The sequence below is a fragment of the Melanostigma gelatinosum genome (genome assembly GCF_949748355.1).
Source record: "Melanostigma gelatinosum genome assembly, chromosome: 1".
In the NCBI taxonomy this organism is placed as follows: Eukaryota; Metazoa; Chordata; class Actinopteri; order Perciformes; family Zoarcidae; genus Melanostigma; species Melanostigma gelatinosum.
In genome coordinates, this window is record NC_136634.1 from 26,557,470 (window position 1) to 26,573,563 (window position 16,094).

Here is a 16,094-nt window from a genome sequence, read left to right on the forward strand (position 1 = left end):
ACATGAATATGGTCAAATATTCAATATTGGCAATGTAAATTCAACAAGACTAAGATTCAGCCACGTAGTGCAGGGAGCAAAATGCTAACACATTGTTAGCATGCTAACACTGACTACAGCTGAGGGTGATGAGAATTTAATTTATGTATTCATAAACCAAAGTATTGATCATTTTAAAAGCTGACCTGATGACGGCGCTAGAGGAAAAGTGACGGCGAACATGTTGGGACTCAACCCTCATGGTGGCCCTTTAAAAAACGCTCTTCAGGGGACCATGAAAGTCTGTACAAAACTTCATCTTCATCCATCCGATGATGTTTAACCCAAACCACAGTGGTGGGCAGACCGACCGGCAGACCTCGAGCCATGCCGCCGGCATTACTAATGCATCTAAATGAGGTTCTGGTAGTTTGGGTTGGTAGAGTAACTCTGCACAGCTGGCCAATCAAGACCAGTTGTGAGTGAAGGTATTCACTGGAGCTGCTGCCCTGAGGACAGAGCTACAGGATGCTCAGCGACACCTGTAACACACAAACATTCAGTTTAAAGTGACAATCTTGAAGATCTTCATTGAAATAAATGTCTGTTAAGTCACTATCTTTCACTGAAGGCAGTAACATAAATGTGATTGAGCCCACTGATGAAAGTATTGCAATATTTATATATTTGCAGTATTATGAACTGGGTGACATGTCTGTGGTGACATCTCCATAAAGGTGCTGTGTGAACCCCAGTGTGTGTATAAGACGTGGACGTCGTGACATCACCATTATCTTGTGGACCGATGTTTTGAATCCTCGTTGTGGCCGTCGCTATCGTGTTTCTTTTGCAACCAGTGAACGTACGTCACCATATTTGGACTGAGGAGGAGTGACGTAGAGACGCTGTATAGAGACCTGTCAATCACCATGTAGCCCCGCCCTAAAGCATCCCCTGCTTTATAGTCTGTGTGACTCTAAATGGACCATAATGTACTAAATGAACATCATGATGTATTGAAGAAGACTTGAAACTAGAGATTGAGACCATAAACTCATGTTTACAATGTTTACTGAGGTAATAAATCAAGAGAGAAGTAGAGCAATTTTCTCATAGACTTCTATACAACCAGAGGAGTCGCCCCCTGGTGGACACTAGAGACAATGCAGCTTTAACACATGAGGCATTTTTCAGAATCGGAGTTTGCCTCCAGGGTACATACAGACAAAATTATTAAACTAGCATGTTAGTCTGGAATCCAGGCAGCTAAACGCTGAGCTCAACATCTTTGTTTTCACTCCAACAGAAATTCCACCCGACTGAAATCTTAAGGATTGTCTCTTTAAGCCAAAGTCATACTTTAAGCATTTGCAAGTCTGCAAGGGTCCACTAGGGTCAGCGTGACGTACAGGGTCAGCGCACGTGGGCTCTATGCGGACTTCTGCGAACCACCAGTTTGTTGTGACTCTGCAGCCGAGCGATGTGCTGCTCATGTGTGGACGTGTCCTCCAACAGTACAAACAGAGTTACTCCGCGTCTGTTTGGGAACATAAGTATGGCTGAAGTGTGTGTGATAATGTTCAGTTTGTGCCACTACTGTAACCCTGGTTTTACATCATGTTAGTTGATTATGTGTTGCCTGTTTTCTATGTGTCTGTGTTTGCTGAGTGACTAATTCCCCACTGAGGGACACAGAAGCATGAATAAACTGAAGTGAACTTGGATCCTGACACTAACGGTGTTCGCGTAATCATAACACTGATCATGTCATTGAAAGTGCCTCTTGTGTGTCTGCAGGTCTCTGCAGGACAGAGGCTGGGACAGCCCCACCTCTCCCCTCACCACAGGCTGCACCACTTTAGACCGCTCCCTGCTGGTCCACCTGGAGAACTGCAGTACTCAGCTGTTGGTAGGACACTGTTCTTATGTCGTCTCAGGCCTCCAGCTGCTCAGAGCGCATGCTCATGGGACAAAGGGCCTCATGCAGGCAGCAATAACAACAAATCCCCTCTTAACTTCACCAACGGTTTCTTATTGTTGCTCTTGTCTTGGGTAAAAGGTCCGTGCATGAAGTATGATTCATGTTCCATTGTTCACGTTGTATGAACAATGTCAGTTTCGGGGTATTACCTCGTCTCATTGGGCTCCTTGTGTTCATGTCATTCTGCTACGTAAAGGAAGTCGAGAGTCAGAAGCAGAGACAGCTCGCCTTCAAAGTAAAAGTTGCTTGATTTCAGAATGTCAAGCTTCCATCTCAGACATGAGCAGCACCTCATAGACAGAGAGAGGAGAGTGATCTCATTCATCACTACACTATTCAAGGAGTTGAACTTGAAGTTCTGTTGTGAAGAAAAGCAGCTGTACTTGTTACTGCTTGTTACGGCTGTGTTTACAGTAGTTCAAGTATTAAAGTAGAAGTATTTTTTACACATTTCTGATTATCTGGCATCATTTGGAGTATGAAGTGGCTGGCATTCATTTTTAAAAGGAGGTTAAATGCTTTTGCAACTTGTGGAAATCCATAGTAAGTCAAAGTAATACATCTTTAAAAAGTAGCTTTAGCAGTTCTAGTTGTAGTTGAACTACTGTGGTAGCAGAGAGGTGGTAGCAGTTAGTCACCATCTAGAGCAGGGCTCTCAAACTCCTCTTCACTCCGGCCCACATCAGCATCACGGTCGCCTCAAAGGGCCGGTTGTAACTGTAACTACTCCTAACATATTGTTAAATAACTGTCTCTGCATTTGATTGTTGTTTATTCAAGTGTTAAAATATTGTACATGTAGTTATATAAATGTAAAAATATATTTAAGCACATTTCTGTTATTATAACATAAATCCTTTTAATTTAGGGTTAATAAACCCACATTACTCTATCAAAGATCAAACTGTTAAAGACAATAAGAAAGACAAATATCAAACACAAGTTATTATAATAACTTTGTTCAATGCTTAAAATCCTTTCAAGGGTGCGTTTGCACAATCCCACGTGAAGTATTTAATGTGTTTTAAAGCCACGTTTAAAGTAGTCTTCAATGTGCTCACAATACATTTACATGTCACATGTGTTTAAGTATCTCATAATTTTGACTTTCTATTTCATAGTTATGACTTTCTATCTCATAATTTCGACGATGGGGATATTTTTACAATCAAATCTAACTTTACATCTGGCCCGCGGGCCGTATGTTTGACACCCCTGATCTAGGTGTTCTGTGTGAACACTACATCAGACTGGTGTGTTCTCTGGTAAAGGAACCGTCATCACCAACACGGTGGAGCCCATGAGTGATATGTGACATCTTGTCTGCAGTGTCTGGGTATGTTCGGTCCGCTGCGCTGTGGGGAGATGTACGCCTTGGACAGACTGCTGAGGGAGGCTCGAGTCCTGGAGATGATCCGACGCATCGCCAAGGACAACCCGAGACGCCTCAGAGCGCCTGCTGAAGGTAGCGCTGGAGTCTACAGTGTGTCTGGACCGCTGATCAGCATCCATCACAGTAGTGTCACACAAGAGGAACCCGGACCTTCATGTCTGAGCCCTCCATGTGTCCTCGCATGATGTTGGTCAAACTGATAAGTTGCTGCCCGCTGTTCAGTGACCCACACACTGCATGCTGCTTCCTGTCTGATAAGATGAGCCTGGTAGCAGGTCAGCTAACTAGCATTAAGTGATGCATCATTTGTATTAACTGGACAACAGGATTATCCAGAGTATTGTTCTGTTGGTCACTGCTGAACATCGGCTGTAAGATCAAATATGTAGCGGATCAAAACTCATTCAACTACAAGAAAACACAAACAAGAGAGCACACGTCCACTAAACGTGATACTTCATAACGGGAACTCTTCACCGTTTCTTTACTCTACACGTTCATCTGGATTCTAATCAAAATACACAAAGTAACGCATTTGAAGTTTTGCATTATAGAAAACTGTATGGAGTGTGCAACAGATCATGGAAACTTAACCAAATAACTTCTGACTCATCTCTGAGTGCTGCCCTGAGTCACATGACTGATCAGCTGTTTCTGCTGCTGGCAGCCCTTGAATCAGTTGATGTGTTTGTCTTTGTCTCAGGCAGCATGAAGCAATACTGGCTGACATGAAAGCACAATTACAACTTGACTAATTTACAGGAACGCCACAAAACATTGTTTGCTTCAAATTCAACTAGACAACTGGATGAAACAGGACTAGTGATGGACAGCTGTGCTGAACAGTCAGCTCTGTAAGTAACAGCTGTTTCAGTGTATCGTGGTGCTATAGCACCACTTCTATCAGAATGCTGCAGGATTTTACACACGTCATCAAAATCAACCTAGACTTCCTGCCCTCATACCTCCGTCGCCCTCTCTCGGACCACACCTTCATCTCAGATACACGCCTGTAGAGTTCCGTGAGTGCGTCTTGTGTGCTTTTGACTCTATCGTGTTGGAACATCTGTCCACAGTCGGTGTCTGCAGGACCACATAATGACACACACAGACTGACGGAGTGAAGCAGTACCAGCCACACGCTGTCGTGACTAGTTATCATAGTCATGAAGTACATTTGCTAATGTGGTCAGGGTTGATCAGACGTCAGCAATGAGAGCAACCTATTGGATTGATAGACTACATGTTGGTTTCTGTTTGCTTCAACCAGATCCCTCGTTGGTTTCTGTTGTCCGTGTTAGTGTTTCTGTGAAGTCTCCGTCTGCAAAGGTGAAACTTTAGTAAGTTGATCCACACATAAAAGACTCCCTCTGACCTTTTCTCTCTTGTCTCTCCGTCCTCTCGTCCTCCGTCACAGTGATACCACAGCTGGGCCTGTGCCTGGGTGCTGAGTCACTGTGGCAGCAGTGTGTGGGGCAGGGCAGCGTGTACAGCGTGTCTGCTGAGAGCTTCCTGGTTACACTGTCTACACTCTACTCCGGGATTCTGCCCGAGAGGGCTGGCAACATGGCCGACACAGGTACGACCACATCTGGACATGTTAGTGTGTGTGTGCGATGTTAACAGCTGTGTGTGTGTGTTTGTCCAGTGCTCCTGAGACTGGTCGAGCGGGTGCTGGACCAGAGGTTACCACGGCGGGGTGACAGCAAAGACGGAGTGATGGTGACGCTGTTCCAGCTGTGGAGTTACTTTGAGGCCAACGGCATTATAGACATGGAAACACTCATCACCGAGCTGGCAGAAGAAGGTATCGCACCCGCACCAAGCGTATCGCACCCGCACCAAGCGTAACGTACCCGCACCGAGCGTAACATACCCGCACCGAGCGTAACGCACCCGCACCGAGCGTAACGCACCAACACCGAGCGTAACGCACCAACACCGAGCGTAACGCACCCGCAGCGAGCATAACGCACCCGCAGCGAGCGTAACGCACCCGCACCGAGCGTAACGTACCACCACCGAGCGTAACGCACCCGCACCAAGTGTAACGCACCCGCACCAACCTTAACACACCAACACCAAGCGTAACGTACCCGCACCGAGCGTATGCACCCGCACCGAGCGCAACGCACCCGCACCAACCTTAACACACCAACACCAAGCGTAACGTACCCGCACCGAGCGTATGCACCCGCACCGAGCGCAACGCACCCGCACCAAGTGTAACGCACCCGCACCAACCTTAACACACCAACACCAAGCGTAACGCACCCGCACCAAGCTTCACGCTAGCTTCGGTAGTGTTGACTAACTAGCAAGAGTACAATAGATTTAAAACCATCCCACTAAAGACCAGCTCAGTGCTGCCAGCTCTCTGTAGAATTAAAGTAGCTCAAAGATTCACTAAATCTAGAGAGAAAGTCACCAAGTCAGCTGCTTGTCCCTTCAGGCCTCTCTCCAGAGCCACTCCCACAACATGATCATTATCAACGTAAACAACCACCATGTGCCAGCTGGTCTGATCCAACGTTCGTAGATATACCTTCGAAAAATAATGCGCCGTAATTCGTAGCTATCGCGCAAAATTTTTTCATATGTTATGCACGTAATCATGAACGAGGACGAATAAATATCTCTGAATCACACACTGGGCCGGCAGGAGGGAAGGTGGACGGCTGCAACACCCAGCACCCTCTCAGCCAGTATACAGAGGTTCATTCCCCACGTCACACCAAACGTCATGTTGATGTTTTATTCACGTAACTCGCGTACTTTTCTTTTCTTTTTATTTGATTCATTGATAACTGTCAGGATGCCAACCCTACCTTTAATGAATGCAGACAAGGCTTCTGATTGGTGACGATAAGCTCCCTCCAACAGTGTGGTTGGTGCAGAGCCTGGCGACATGTGACCAGGAGGTGATCGTGCACGCTCTGCGGCGTCCTGCAGAGTGCAGCCTGAGGAGAGAGGGGCTTCACGCTGTGGCCAAACTACTGAAAGACCCACGTGGCAAAGTGTCGGCATCTGCCAGCTCTGTGCTGAGGGGCTTGGCTGCACAGCCCCGACAGAGAGAGCAGGTGAGAGGACATGGGACCTACTGGAAACACTAAGAGAAGAATATCTCTCACGTATTCTTCTTCTACTAAATTGTGTTCTTTTTGACTCTGACACTGAGCATGTTTCTCTGATTGTACTGTTTCAAGGAGACTTGTGCTCATCCTCAGGTCTGTATATTAGCTTCTGTCAGTGTGAACGGACTCCTAAAGAAATATGGGAGATCCATAATGATGACTCACTACTTCACTAGAGATGCTCTCACCTCCACCAAGGAAGCAGTTCTGTTCAACTCTGTAAATATGGAAACATCAGTGCAGAATGCCTCCCTGCAGCTGGTGCTGTGTAAAGCACACCGGACATGTGATTGTAGTGATATACACTCTTAAAGGGTTACTTATTGCTGAGTCAGGATGAATGCTGTCGTTTTATTTTCTTCTGCTCAACAACACGTTCGGTGATCCCGTCGTAAATGAAATGTTTAAACCACAGACGGGCTTTAGTTGAACAATGTCGCAATACAGTTTGACACAGATTGTGGTCAGTTGAGCTTAACTAACCCGGCTAATGTCACTGGCCCTCTAGTCTCTGTCCACTCATGTGAGCAGTGGAGTTAAACGGACTCTCCTGAGAGCTCCACAGGCTGCAGCTGCAGCGGTCGCTATGAACTCATTCATATTCTCCAGCCCTCGGCTGGAGAGACTCGGCTGGAGGTACTCGGCTGGAGGTACTCGGCTGTACTCGGCAGGAGGGACTCGGCTGGAGAGACTCGGCTGGGGGGACTCGGCTGGAGGTACTCGGCTGGAGGTACTCGGCTGTACTCGGCAGGAGGGACTCGGCTGGAGGTACTCGGCTGGAGGGACTCGGCTGGAGGGACTCGGCTGGAGGGACTCGGCTGGAGGGACGCGGCTGTACTCGGCTGGAGGGACTCGGCTGTACTCGGCTGGAGGGACTCGGCTGTACTCGGCTGGAGGGACTCGGCTGGAGGTACTCGGCTGGAGAGACTCGGCTGGAGGTACTCGGCTGGAGGACTCGGCTGGAGGGACTCGGCTGTACTTGGCTGGAGAGACTCGGCTGGAGGGACTCGGCTGGAGGTACTCGGCTGGAGAGACTCGGCTGTACTCGGCTGGAGGGACTCGGCTGTACTCGGCTGGAGGGACTCGGCTGGAGAGACTCGGCTGGAGGGACTCGGCTGTACTCGGCTGGAGAGACTCGGCTGGAGGGACTCGGCTGGAGGGACTCGGCTGGAGGGACTCGGCTGGAGAGACTCGGCTGGAGGGACTCGGCTGGAGGTACTCGGCTGGAGGTACTCGGCTGTACTCGGCTGGAGGTACTCGGCTGGAGGTACTCGGCTGGAGGGACTCGGCTGGAGGGACTCGGCTGGAGGGACGCGGCTGTACTCGGCTGGAGGGACTCGGCTGTACTCGGCTGGAGGGACTCGGCTGGAGAGACTCGGCTGGAGGGACTCGGCTGGAGGGACTCGGCTGGAGGGACTCGGCTGGAGAGACTCGGCTGGAGGGACTCGGCTGGAGAGACTCGGCTGGAGGGACTCGGCTGGAGAGACTCGGCTGGAGGGACTCGGCTGGAGAGACTCGGCTGGAGAGACTCGGCTGGAGGGACTCGGCTGGAGGGACTCGGCTGGAGAGACTCGGCTGGAGGTACTCGGCTGGAGGTACTCGGCTGTACTCGGCAGGAGGGACTCGGCTGGAGGTACTCGGCTGGAGGTACTCGGCTGGAGGGACTCGGCTGGAGGGACTCGGCTGGAGGGACGCGGCTGTACTCGGCTGGAGGGACTCGGCTGTACTCGGCTGGAGGGACTCGGCTGGAGAGACTCGGCTGGAGGGACTCGGCTGGAGGGACTCGGCTGGAGGGACTCGGCTGGAGAGACTCGGCTGGAGGGACTCGGCTGGAGAGACTCGGCTGGAGGGACTCGGCTGGAGAGACTCGGCTGGAGGGACTCGGCTGGAGAGACTCGGCTGGAGAGACTCGGCTGGAGGGACTCGGCTGGAGGTACTCGGCTGGAGAGACTCGGCTGTACTCGGCTGGAGGGACTCGGCTGTACTCGGCTGGAGGGACTCGGCTGGAGGGACTCGGCTGGAGAGACTCGGCTGGAGAGACTCGGCTGGAGGGACTCGGCTGGAGGTACTCGGCTGGAGAGACTCGGCTGTACTCGGCTGGAGGGACTCGGCTGGAGAGACTCGGCTGTACTCGGCTGGAGGGACTCGGCTGGAGAGACTCGGCTGGAGGGACTCGGCTGGAGAGACTCGGCTGGAGGGACTCGGCTGGAGAGACTCGGCTGGAGAGACTCGGCTGGAGGGACTCGGCTGGAGGTACTCGGCTGGAGAGACTCGGCTGTACTCGGCTGGAGGGACTCGGCTGTACTCGGCTGGAGGGACTCGGCTGGAGAGACTCGGCTGTACTCGGCTGGAGGGACTCGGCTGGAGAGACTCGGCTGGAGGGACTCGGCTGGTGAGACTCGGCTGGAGGGACTCGGCTGGAGAGACTCGGCTGGAGAGACTCGGCTGGAGGGACTCGGCTGGAGGTACTCGGCTGGAGAGACTCGGCTGTACTCGGCTGGAGGGACTCGGCTGTACTCGGCTGGAGGGACTCGGCTGGAGGTACTCTGCTGGAGGGACTCGGCTGGAGGTACTCGGCTGGAGGGACTCGGCTGTACTCTGCTGGAGGGACTCGGCTGTACTCGGCTGGAGGAGTCGGCTGGAGGGACTCGGCTGGAGGGACTCGGCTGGAGGGACTCGGCTGTACTCGGCTGGAGGGACTCGGCTGGAGGTACTCGGCTGGAGAGACTCGGCTGGAGGGACTCGGCTGGAGGGACTCGGCTGGAGAGACTCGGCTGGAGGTACTCAGCAGGAGGACTCGGCTGGAGAGACTCGGCTGGAGGGACTCGGCTGGAGAGACTCGGCTGGAGAGACTCGGCTGGAGGGACTCGGCTGGAGAGACTCGGCTGGAGAGACTCGGCTGTACTCGGCTGGAGGGCTTGTTGAATCACATGTTTACCAGTCAGGGTATATAGTATAATGAATAAATAAATAAATAAACACAGATACACACAAGAGGTCTTCATGATATGTCCCCTTTAAGGTATCCTGCTGTGTTTATCACTCTGATAACTTAGATATTAATCTTAGTCCTCTTTATAACCATGAGTCAGCAGCGTATCGATGTGACTGACTATTTATATACAGTAAATGTTATTTTTGCCTTGTCTGTACTGACATCACTTCTTATCAGTCTGCATATAAAGCAATACTGCTACAAATAGATCGATTGAAGAAAGTATTGATTTGGCTCCAACAAGGCAAAGACACCCCGTGAACAGCTGGGCCTCACACAGAACCGTCCCACATCTGAGGACGGCGTCCAGGGTCCACTGCATTCAGGAAGAACTTCCTGCCTGATCCTAGGACCGATATAATATATGGAATATGACTGAATCTGCCAGTGGTCACACAGACACTGATGCACTACAGCGTGCTGTTGGTTCTACTCATAGATGCAGGCATGGGTCACGTTTACAGCTACACTCAGGAGTTCATAGGACAGGAACCCATCCCTCCTGTCTCTGAGGTGTTCCTTCACCAGGAGAGCCACAGCACATAGTGACCTGTAGTGCAGACGTGTCACCGCTGTCCATCCTCCTCCTCAGGCTCTGGTCAGCTGTTTGGAGCTGCTGGAGGACCAGGACGTGGACACCAGAGTGTGCGGATGCAAGGCCTTAGCTTGTCTCAAGGTACGCACACATACAGCTGTTCCCTACATCTGTTCATGTGTATATGTCCTCATCACGCTGACCGCTGTACTCCACCTGCTGTGGTTCCAGGCCAAAGAGAGTATTGACCAGCTGGTGTATCTTTGTCGAACGGACAAGGACGAAGTCCGAGATGCTGCCAAACAAGCGCTGCTGGTGCTCGGTAACAACAACGCTCCTCTTCCTCACAATGACAGCTCAACAGACATGTGTTATCTATGATGATGCACTTTACATTTACTCAAACTAGAATCCAGCTAGCATTGCTGTTCTGTATTTTATTTCATCCTTTTTCCATTTTTTTCATACGACCATAATGCAGCAGAAATCAGAAACATACATCATGTTTGAACTTAGTCCAACACAAATGTCTGTGGAGCGGATCAACGCATTCATTCATTCATGTGTCCGTTCTTTCATCCCACTTTCCTTCTTTTCTTTTTCTTCTTCATTAAACTGCGTGGAGCAGGTGAGGAAGGGAAGATGGCCTACAGACACGTGGAGACGTCTCAGGACAGCATCCCGAGGCTCTTCTCTCCAGGAAGCATGGCCAGCACCGCCTTCTAACACACACACAAACACACATGCACACACACGCACGCACACATGCACACACACGCACACACACATATACAGTACATACACTGTTGGAGAGGCTGCAGTAACACTCACATGGAGAACAGCAGCTCTACTTTACACTGAGCAGACATTTAAAGCCAGTCAGCTACAAACATACCGCTTTGTGTTCATCAACGTGTGGAGAAAATATACATATTCTGAACTGATACATTTGTTTGTGAAGTCATTAGGATCCATACTGAAGCCTCACTCTCTGTCTCACGCTCGTATACGTCCACTAACCACTCAGGTTGTAGTTTACGTCCATGTCTGTGTAAGATGTCATCACTTCACTTCATCCTGTCACATATTTGTGGTAAATTGTCCTAATTGGCATATGATGTGTTTTATGATGTCACACGACCTTTGACCACCAAATAGCGTTCCCTTTAGCCGTTGCCCCCCCCCCCGCCTCATCCACATGAACGGACAACAACTGGATTCAGCTGTTAGTGCATTTTACAACCTTTAGGACCGAATGATTGAACGAAGCACGAAGTGTTTGCACTGGGAACCTGATTTACCTTCAAGAAACAACGATGCGCTGATTTGCAGACGTCTCTTTTCCAATTTAAGTCTTTATAACAACGACATATCTTATTCTTTATGGACATACATCAGAAATCACCTCACATCCCCATTCCTCCAGACCATCATTCCTCCAGACCATCATTCCTCCAGACCATCATTCCTCCAGACCATCATTCCTACAGACCATCATTCCTACAGACCATCATTCCTACAGACCATCATTCCTACAGACCATCATTCCTACAGACCATCATTCCTCCAGACCATCATTCCTCCAGACCATTATTCCTCCAGACCATCATTCCTCCAGACCAGGGATTCCCAAAGTGGGGTGCGCGCACCCCTGGGGGTGCGCGAGCTGCCTCTAGGGGGTGCGCGAGAGGAAAAGTGTAATGGCGGTCTGATGGTGTAATAATATTAAATATAAAAAAAAAATGTAATTTTAATTTAAAAACTGTCAGGTGGGACATCTGAAGCTATCAGTCATAAAAGAGGAGAGGGACAGAGAGAGAGAGAGGAATCGGAGGCGAGGGGAACGGAGAGGTGCGTGGGGAGCGACCGGGAGAAGAAATCGAGTCAGAGGAAGATGAGACGGAGGAAGGAGGAAGGGATTGCACAGACAAATCGGGAGCACATCGGCCCATCGCGGAGTCAAGGTGAAAAAGAGGAAACGAGAGTGAGCATCAGACTGGGAAAAAAAGAGGAAATATGATGAAAAGTATCTGTGTCTGGGCTTCACTTGTATTGGCAACGCAGATTCCCCAAAGCCACAGTGCGTGGTGTGCAGCGAGGTTCTGGCTAACAGTCTGAAGCTCTTATTTACGTCGCCACCTGAACACCAAGCATGCCAGTGCAAGTCAAAAGCCCCTTACATTGTTTATATCGAAATTGGAGGAGTTACAAAACAGCCAAAACAACTGTAGTCTCATTCATGTGTTGGGTCTATAAATGACGCACTACGGGCTTCATATCTGGTTACAGAATAGCGAGAAAGGGGCTACCGCACACAATCGCCGAAGACGTGAGCTTGCCAGCTGCCAGAGAGATGGTGGAATGTATGATTGGGGAGAAAGAAGCAAACAACAACACTGTGTCGCGCCGCATCGATGCTTTGTCCGAAGACATCCTGGCTACATTAGTCGCTCATTAATTGTAAATTAAATGTGATAATCTGCCTCTGAGCCTGTGCGTGTGTCCTCACATCCGTATTGCTCTTTAAAAGTGACGCCTTGTGTCACTGAAAGTTATTGAAACTTTGTTGCAGTGTTTCAGGGCGTTTTCACACCTTCAGTTCGTTTGCTTTGTTCCGATTCAGGGATTAATATGATACAATGTTGCAGTTGCTCCTTTGTTCGGTTTGTGTTCACACTGCAACATTTAACAGCGGACTAAATCTTGTAAACAAATGCCACGCGCGAGCAAACTGTTCTCTCATTGGTCCGATTCTTATGCGGCTATGAAGGCTTAAAAGGCTCTGTTGCGTCTTTTTTTTTTTTTTTTTTTTAATGGGGGGGGGGGGGTGCGCGAACCCGGTCGGGATGTAGAAGGGGGTGCGCGGCCTAAAAAGTTTGGGAACCGCTGCTCCAGACCATCATTCCTACAGACCATTATTCCTCCAGACCATCATTCCTACAGACGACCATTCCTACAGACCATCATTCCTCCAGACCATCATTCCTACAGACCATCATTCCTACAGACCATCATTCCTACAGACCATCATTCCTCCAGACCATCATTCCTCCAGACCATCATTCCTGCAGACCATCATTCCTACAGACCATTATTCCTACAGACCATTATTCCTGCAGACCATTATTCCTACAGACCATTATTCCTACAGACCATCATTCCTGCTTTGTTAAAGAAAACAAAACCCCAACCAGAGAAGATGTCCGTCCATAACCCCGCGACGACGGATGCTTCGTCATTAACGGACAATGATGCATATAGTCAGAATCAATGTAATCAACACAATAACAAGAACAAACTCACAATAAGAGTCACACATTTTCATACGACAACAAAGCAACAAATCAATCCAGCAACACTGCAGCGCTAACACACATTCTGCTGCACACTGGAGGAAACAAACGCAGTTGACTTAAAGACAAACTCCATCATCCACACAAAACAAAGCTCGCTAAAATAATAATAATCGACACCAAGCAAAATGCTAATAATGTCATAATTTCTTCCATATCTTTCAATTTGAACTCTCACTACTCCGACTAAGCCTCTGATGGCTACTTTAAGTTTCGTTTCACGATAGTCACGTGCTCGCCCACTGACCAATCACAGCACACGCTGCACACACTGCAGAGCTGCACCTGGACACTGAGCTGCGTGCTAATGCTGACGTCATTATAGGCCAGCTAGCAGCTCTGACACGTCAAAGAATACGCCCAACATGTCAAACTAAAGATCTGATTGGTTGAACACTGTGACAATCAACAATATCGTCCCCATTCACTTAAAGTGCACATGATGCACTTGTGAGTCTGCAGGCCTCTGGCTCTGTTCTACCTAGAGACACAGAGGTGAGATCTGATTGGATAAAAGCTCTACTTAAAACAAGCTGCACTGGATGCAGAGCAACTGAGGAAGACAGTAGCTGTGCAATGAGAACACAAGATAATGAGGAAATGTGTTTATAAATTACAATACATGTAGTGTATTTAAGAAACATTATTAAATTATAGAATATATATAGCTTTGTGATTGTGTCAGGGCAGCAGAGAAGGCCTTGCAGGCCCTGACGGCCCACCACTGTGTATATGTGTGACTCTGCCACTTGAATTCAGTTTTCTGTGATTGTAAATTGTTTTGTTTTTAAATCTAAACAGAGTCTTTATTTGTAAATGTACACTTTGTTTTCCAAGATGTGTTTGTACTGCAATGACTGTACCTGAGAACATATGTGCTGTTAAAGGGCCGGTGCTCTGCTTGTATTCCTGTCACAGACTGCTGTGGGGGGTTAGATCACTGGGGGGATAGAATGCGCCATCCAGGTCTGAGATCAGTTCTCTTTAAATCACATCAATAACAGTTGAACCTCAAACTCAAAGTTTCAAGAACAAGAATTTACATGAGCCTCTGTTGTGTTCACATTGACATCCTAAAACGTTCCAATATGAATAATCATAATTAATTCAGACTCCGGACATGGAGTCATGAATGATTAAAGGGCCAGTGTTTCTGTATGTTTATGCCACTTACTACGAATGACGTACTAAAGTCTTGACTTGGCTGCTGACCGGTTCCCACTGCACTCACCTCATCCTGTGCTTATGGACCGCATCACTACAGGATCAGCATTTCATCACTTTGACTCAGGATTTCATAATAACAGCATGTACTTCTGTAATTATGACTCAGTATCTCATAATTACAGGAGCTGTAATTATGAGATGACAACATGAGGATTTCTTCATAATTCTGTTTTGAGATTCTTTCTGAAGAGCTTGTAATCATGAGATACTATGTCATTGTTTAGGACTCTTATCACTTCACTGATACAGAATACAAAGTGCACAACACACGCATGGGGAAACTGCCGGCATGAGGTCAACGACGTGGTTCTTAGTAAACGGGTAAAAAGATGCAGAAGCTCTGGTGTCTTCTGCAGAGTTGCAACGTTCCTGAAGAGTCTACCGTCGTCAGTGAAGGAGCCAGAATGTCGCCCGGTGACTCATTCAGCCGCTTTATTGTGACCGTTTCATTTGCTCCACACTGCTGACTGTGATGTTGCCTTGTTATTTCCTGTCTCCAGCCTCATGCTGTCTGCTTATCATGTAGACATGCTGTGGTGACGTCTGTCCGTCTGATCAGACTGAATGTCTACACATAACTGATGGATATGACGTGATATCTGGTTCAGACCTTCATGTTCACTGGAGGAGTTCACTGCGGTGGTCCTCTCATTCTTACATTTCACTTCGTCCTGCAGAATGATTTGTTTCCCACCATGTGCATACTCCACACACTCAAATGCGCATACTCCACACACTCAACACAGTAGTTGTGATTGGTGCAGTCGAGCAGCAGAATGACGAGCAGGAGGCTCAGCGTCCTAACCAACATGTGCCAACGCTGTTACTGAGCCACACCTTGTTCACTAGCTCACTAGTTCCTCTGAAGTCATTCAGCATATTCAGAATCGACTGAAGAGATATTAGTCGACTAATTAACTAAGAGGGACCGCCCTACTCTTAATAAGAATTAAGATTAAAATATCAGGATTTTGGCAGAAAAATGTAAAATCAGAAATGAAAGAATTCTCTATAAACTCTGAATTAGTATTCAGGGATTCATTTCGGAACAGATTTCTCTCACTAGCCCTAATCCACTTGCATGCGTGATAGATGCATTATGACTTACTGATAAAAGTAAGTTACTGAAAAATAACTGACGTTGAGATGCTGTGAGCAGTGATCAGACAACGAGCTGTATACTGTGTTCAATACTCCAGCATATGATGAGCAACAGGCTGCAGTGTGTGACTGTGTCTGTGTATAAGATGCTTCCACTGTTAGTATTTACTCTGAGTTTCTAAAGGACAGCAGCGATCTGCATCTCTGTGCTTTAAGTGCCTCGAGGTTTGATAGAAACAGAGATGCAATAAGAGATAGATGATATACTTTATTGAAGAATGAAGCACTTTGTTTCCCCCACAATCTGCGTATATTGTGCAGCATTGGAAATGGAATATTATGTTTATTTTTCTTTTCTAAAATATATTTCCACATATACAAAATATTAAAATGTGT

The 16,094-nt window shown here is 48.2% G+C and overlaps 1 protein-coding gene across 1 annotated transcript in view; it reads left to right on the forward strand.

Moving 5' to 3' along the window:
- The window catches only part of LOC306775081 (rho family-interacting cell polarization regulator 1-like), a gene marked incomplete at its 5' end in the record, with an annotated part of 107,218 nt that extends 96,136 nt beyond the window's left edge, over nucleotides 1-11,082 (forward strand). The window contains 8 exons of the mRNA XM_079265305.1: nucleotides 1,777-1,888; nucleotides 3,290-3,425; nucleotides 4,771-4,932; nucleotides 5,002-5,160; nucleotides 6,237-6,433; nucleotides 10,075-10,158; nucleotides 10,249-10,339; nucleotides 10,646-11,082. Of these exons, the coding sequence (XP_079121431.1) occupies nucleotides 1,777-1,888; nucleotides 3,290-3,425; nucleotides 4,771-4,932; nucleotides 5,002-5,160; nucleotides 6,237-6,433; nucleotides 10,075-10,158; nucleotides 10,249-10,339; nucleotides 10,646-10,743 (1,039 nt within the window). The 3' untranslated portion in view covers nucleotides 10,744-11,082. The remainder of the gene's footprint in view (nucleotides 1-1,776; nucleotides 1,889-3,289; nucleotides 3,426-4,770; nucleotides 4,933-5,001; nucleotides 5,161-6,236; nucleotides 6,434-10,074; nucleotides 10,159-10,248; nucleotides 10,340-10,645) is intronic.
- Nucleotides 11,083-16,094: the final 5,012 nt, after the last annotated feature.